Here is a 6170-nt window from a genome sequence, read left to right as displayed (position 1 = left end):
TCTTCTTCCCTTCGATGTTGTGCTCTCTGCCTCTTTTCTCTGCTTCAGCCAACGCTCCACTCTCTCTCCCTTTCTCTCCTTCACTTCCTCCCTCGATCAAGATCGTTTGACCCAGCCCATCAAGCAGTTATATTGCCATCTCGACTGATCTTTTTTTTTTGGGTCCGTTAGAGCTTGTACCTCTGTTCAGATGCCCGTTGTCGCTGGGCTTTTAGGAATTTTGGGACGGTTTTAAACTTTCTCCTTTGACTTTGCCTTTGGTAATTAGGAGTTTATGTCAAGTCGATATCACCCATGCCTCTTCGATTGAGGCCCCTTGCAATCCAACTCTTGTTACTTACTTTGAATGAGATTTATGTTTTAGACAAAAACACAGGAACGTTATATTAATTTAAATCATGTGCAATAATAATTACTTGGAACAATTAATTTATGAGGAAACCAGTATTGCACAACAGTTCTAGTCACAGTTATTTCGCCATGACTAAATTGAGTCACAACGTGGTCATGTATTTGACATGGATAGCCCAAAAGCCATCCTAAACTGTTTATATATGTTGGAATGGAAATCCATGTTGGAGACCATAACAACACATGTAAAGAAAATGTTGCAAGTTTGGAGGCAATGAAAGCCCAAAGGGGAAATATGCCAAGTGTTTTCTTGTGCTAACTCAACAAAGATTATAGATTATACTTGCTTTAGGTGACCGCGTTCTTTTGTGTGCGCGTGCGCGTTATAACGTTTTTGTACTCATTTATGACAAAAATGAACCTATTTACTTAAATTTTACAAACATGTCACGACATCTTGCCCAAATTATACATAACAAATTATGTATGTTTAGGACAATTTATGATAAGGCAGTGGCTTTTGGAGAGACTATTGAAGACCTCAACTGGTTACTCATGCGCATTTTTGTTACGAATGACTTTCAATAGCAAGAATATAGTTTCTCTTTTAAAAAATCGATGTCTATGTTTCCATTGTTTTCATATATAAAGTAAAAGAGCAGGAAGAAGAGACTAAAGTTGACCGATCCTTGAGAGACTACGGATATACAAGAGTTTCACTCCCGCGTTACGAAGTCTAGGTGCTTTTGTCGAATAGCCCTCTACATAGTGTTTTGTATCGCCATAGTAACTTCCTACTTTTAATTTATTTATACCTCCAAGTTTTTAGAATGTAGACGGCTTCATTATTTTGGCATGTTTAGATTTCTCACTTGTGTTTAAGTTCTTTTCAGCTCAGTTGATTTTGTAATTTCAAATCACAATGATCAACATTGTATGTACCTTTAAATTAATTTTCTTTTTCAAACTAATTTGATGGTCTATCCACTATATATTGGAATAAAACCTTTCATATGTTTTGTTGACATTATTGTGAAACTCTTCCTGTTGAGTTTCTAATTTCGGTTTTTTTGCAGTTCATGTTTATTCATACAGATGTCTCTGGATGGAAGCTTTACTCCATTTAGCTTTTCTGTTTTAATTTCCTGACATAAATAAATTAAGAAATACCAAATTCGCTCAATTGAAGCGATGCATTATGGGGGATACACGAAAGAAAAATCCTCGAAAGAAAATGCCAAATGTCAAACCCTTCAACTTGCAAGTCTCTTTTGAACCAAAAAATAAAAATGAAAACACATGCAAGTCTCTTCCATTTTATTTATTCAAAATACGACATAAGAAGTAAAACAAGTGAAACGGCTACACCTTCAAACTATAGTAAACACACTCATGACACTTTTATTTCAGCTTCACTATAGAAGTACATACATCTGTGATGTATTTATTTGTGAGTTTTTGTGATTTATCTAGGTAATTTTCTTCAGTGAGATGATGATGTTGACCAATGCAATATTTTCCTTAGACAAGCGCTCGCCGAGCTTGGCCCTAAACCTCTTGAAAACCTCATTGATGATCTCTTCACCAAAGTGAAAAACAAGCTAGGGCTCGGCTATAGCTCTTAGGCATCGACCATTTTGTCTGATGCTTCCTCTGAGACAACATTAGGGTCAAAATCCTTCTCAAATACATCCCGGTTCACTTCAAACACCTCCAAGCAATCAATTGAGAATGACCCTTGCTTTTCGACCTCTCGGTGTACTTCTTTTGGTGAGGGTGGGTAATAAGGGACGTTGAAGGAGTCCAGTTTCTCTTCTTCTATGAGTCCCTAGATTAGCGATAGACTTAGTATGTTAGATCTTTCTATCGAAAAATAAGAAAGAATTGCAATAAGTTGTCAGTATAATATCCTAATAAAAGTCGTAGTTACTTTGAAAAAAATGAAAAGAAAAGCGTCATAGCTACTTGTTTATGTAGTTGGCTGTGCAACTATTGCATACTGCTGATAACTATTCTTTCCTAGTACATAAATGTGCATTCCATTTTTCACACCATGCCAAATAGGGAACGAGTGTGCACTTAATTAAAACACCTAATAATTTCGTCTCTCGTGCTCTGATTTTGTCGAATACATTCATAAGGAAGAGAAATTGGATTAAATATGTAGGATTTCCCAACTGCGCTATTGCTCTCTTTCGAAGAATTCATGCGAAAACTATAGCTAGAGCTCATCTAAGAGGTACTTTAGGTACAGTAGAGTCAGGAATAATCATAAACCATTACTCTCATTGTTTTTTGTTGTCTACTTGATGGTTATGATTGGTCTTGGAGTGCGCAAACAAAAGATATTCCTAGAGGACTAATGACACTCACGAGGGTCAATGAAAGTATGATACAATTTTTACTACAAGCAATAAGAAAAACCAACCTCAATTCTAATGTGTCCGTGACTATTCAATTACTCGTTTAATTCGCTTACCTCGGTGACCATCTCATTGAGATCAATAATTAAGAGCTCCCAAAACTGGCGATACTCTTCGCTTGAAGGATCATCGTTTCTTTGACCAAGGAGGGTCAAAACCATGCACCCTCCCACTACCAACTCTTGCCCACGGTACTCCAAGAATGTTGAGAAGTCCCTTTGGAATTGCTCGTAACATGCCCTAAGCACACTCGGAGGGCTCAATCTTGCCATAGATATGTTGCCTTTGTTTTCCTCTAGCCCTCTTGGAACCTGAGAGAGAGAGAGAGAGAGAGAGAGAGAGAGAGAGAGAGAGAGAGAGAGAGAGAGAGAGAGAGAGAGAGAGAGAGAGAGGTGCAGACTCTCCTTAACGAATAATCTCCCATAGAACGAACCGGGAACGCCATTGAAGAAGCATGCCAACGCCGCTCGCACTCCGTACTTGCTCTTCATTTGCTCACTTAGCTTCTCTTGGAATCTTGGCAAGAAGTAGCTGAAGAGGGTGTTGAAGTCATTCTCCGGGAGATCATTCAAGAACAATTGGAACTCCGGCAGCTCGTGCTTCTTCGCATTGTAGAGATCCATCACGATGCTGATGATCTCCGACACGGCAAAGAGAGTGTTGGGGCCACAGGAACAGCCCAAGTCCGCGATGGCGAGGCTTGTCGGGATGGTAGTGGCAATAGTGGAGAAGAAAGCTGTGATGGCTGCCTCCCTCATGGGCTTTGTCATCAATATCACCTTACTCTATTAAAGAAAAAGAGAGCATTGACTCAATATGAAGAGAAAAGGTTCGTATTTAGATTTTTCATCTACAAATAATTAAATCTTAATTGTCACGAATATCCTATACTGTCGACCATATATTCTCGATTAAAATAAGTAGGTACTTAATGTAGAACGATTGATGATTGCAAACTCCGTGCATTTAGAAATATTATTAGAAAGTCCTAAATATATTGAATTTGTGCCAATTTAGTTATAAACCTTTCAATTTAGCCAATTTAGTCCCAAAACTTTAGACAATTTGCCAATTTAGTCATTCCGACCATTTTGATTGGGAAATCGCTAACGTGGACATCCACAGTATCACATAAAATGATCGGTGGTTACATGAATAATTTTTATAATTTTTAAAAAAAAAAAAAAAAAATTGTTTATAGTTTTTTTATTCTTTATTCTTTTTTGTTTTATATGAAGTCCGTAGCCGCCATCCCTCACTGACCCTAGGTGTGAGTTGGTGACCTTTGCTAGCCACTAGGCGCGGGTTGAGGTTGTGGTCCTTTCGTAGACCTAGCATGAGCCACAAAGCTCTTGCCATCCTTGAGTGAGGGTTGTGGCACTCGACATGCTTAGAAATAAAAAGAAAAAGAAAGAATGAACAAGAAAAAAAGAGAAGAAAAATGAGAAGAAAAAATAAAATAAAAAATTCAATATTTTATGAAATTATAAAAGTTGTCCATGTAAGGTTTTTGGTCATCCCACATAGGACAATTGGTATCCTCGTTCCAATCAAAAATTGGCTAGAAGAATTACATTGGCAAAGTATCAAAAAATTTAGGACTAAATTGATCAAATTGAAAGTTTAGGATTGCATTCACACAAATGCAATAGGTCAAAAAACTTTTTTGGTAGTTTTTCCTCATGCATTCTCTACATTAATCCAAATCAAACATCATTTGTTAGATGTTGCGATGGTTTTACAAGATCTAAATATTCTATATACTCTCAAGTGTACATTCTTTGATAGATATTTTGTTAATTAAAAAGTTTGTCTACAAATTAGGGACATCATTTAAATTTTTTATCGATAAGTGATATGGTTCAATAGGGCATGGAAAAATGGCGTCTTCCACATATAGAATTTCAAATCTTGGTAAACAAAAAGAGCCTAGTTTGTTACAAAATGAACAATCATATTGTAATACATGATCACAAAAGGGTGTATAATAATCAATCTTTTTTTTTGTTAATTAAAAATTTGTCTACAAGTTAGGGACATCATTTAAATTTTCAATTGATAAGTGATACGGTCTAATAGGGCATGGTAAAATGGTGTCTTTCTCATATAAAATTTTAAATCTTGATAAAGAAAAAGAACCTAGTTTGTTACAAAATGAACAATCATATTGTAGTACATTATTACAAAAGGGTGTGTAATAATCAATCTGTTTTTTTTTTTTTTTTTTTTTTTGTCCATTCTACTCTAACTCTCAGCTCATCTTAGACTTTTGCCCTGTTTCTTTGCAGGATGTGAGAGTTGAAATTTATACCTAAATCTAATTGTCCACACCCAACTTTCGTGAGAAGCTGGAGATTCGAATTCCCCACTTCCTTTTTCCTATGTGGAAATGGTGGCCATCGGAACAAACCCTAGCAATTTAATCAATCTTTAAGAGTGAGGAAAAGTAGTGTCATTTTATGAATTCTTGAAAGTATTTTTCAATTTCATCCCATTTTCATTAAAACAAATATGTGCCCACAATAGAACAATGAGAGGTTTACCTGAAGTAATGAGTTGTTAGCATAACTTGTTTCTCCCACTCCTCCTTTCATGGGGAATTGTTGTGTGAATTCCATCTCTCTCTCTCTCTCTCTCTGAGTCTATTTGGCTTGCATCTGAATGGGTTTGAGGCTCTTCTATTTATAGATAATTTTGAAGTACTTTGTCTTGATACGTTGCACTGATTGTAACTTGAGCCCAATTCGAGTGAGAGACACACATGGGCATGAGTTTGCACGGACATGTCCACCTGGTGGGGTCTCTCTCTACCATCTGGACAGAAATTCTGATTACTTTCAAATAAAGGACAAAGAAAGACGAGATACACATGATACTCGACGGAAATGCGATTTGCTATCCTACAGAAAAAGGACAAAGAAAGATCAGATACACGTGATACTCGATGGAAATAATATTTGATAGCCCAGGAGATATCGAATTTGATCGTGCATTAATTGATTCAATTAATCAATAATTGATTCACTTAATTCATAATTGGCTTGGTAAAATAGAAAATGTAATTATGTATATTTTTCTTTTCCCATCTTACACTTTTCTTTCTAGCACTATAAATAGAGCTTGTGCTTGTACATTCTATACATAGAAATATAGAATTACAATTCCTCTCAAATATTTTCGATTGTTGTCATTACTTGTGTAGGGTTGTGTTTCTCCACACAGAGTACAATCTAGATACATGTCACGTTGCCATGTGCGAGGTTGAAATTAAAAGACGTTTCTGTTTTTCTAAGAGTCTTATTAGTGAATGCTTTTAAAACATTAGGTTAAAAGATAAAAAGTTACAATTTTTTTTTACGCACTCTAAAAATTCACAATGTGCATCCTATGACAAAA

At 36.0% G+C, this 6170-nt stretch overlaps 1 protein-coding gene across 1 annotated transcript; it reads right to left on the bottom strand.

Moving 5' to 3' along the window:
• Positions 1-1718: 1718 nt before the first annotated feature.
• Positions 1719-5524, bottom strand: LOC120286416 (S-adenosyl-L-methionine:benzoic acid/salicylic acid carboxyl methyltransferase 3-like). Its single transcript, XM_039307778.1, has 3 exons — positions 5318-5524; positions 2831-3559; positions 1719-2179 (listed from the first exon to the last, which is right to left on the bottom strand). Exons 1-3 carry the CDS (start codon positions 5390-5392, stop codon positions 1973-1975), a joined length of 1011 nt encoding a protein of 336 aa, XP_039163712.1. The 5' UTR covers positions 5393-5524; the 3' UTR covers positions 1719-1972.
• Positions 5525-6170: the final 646 nt, after the last annotated feature.

Source organism: Eucalyptus grandis, chromosome 1 (genome assembly GCF_016545825.1).
Source record: "Eucalyptus grandis isolate ANBG69807.140 chromosome 1, ASM1654582v1, whole genome shotgun sequence".
Taxonomy (NCBI): Eukaryota; Viridiplantae; Streptophyta; class Magnoliopsida; order Myrtales; family Myrtaceae; genus Eucalyptus; species Eucalyptus grandis.
The sequence above is the reverse complement of the archived record's forward strand: the minus strand, read 5'-3'. Positions and strand labels throughout refer to the sequence as shown.

Coding starts and splice junctions, on each gene's coding strand:
- LOC120286416 (XM_039307778.1), bottom strand. CDS start 5,392: ATGGAATTCACACAACAATTCCCCATGAAAGGAGGAGTGGGAGAAACA. Junction 3,560..5,317: donor CTAACAACTCATTACTTCAG/GTAAACCTCTCA, acceptor TTTCTTTAATAG/AGTAAGGTGATATTGATGAC. Junction 2,180..2,830: donor TCAATGAGATGGTCACCGAG/GTAAGCGAATTA, acceptor TCGCTAATCTAG/GGACTCATAGAAGAAGAGAA.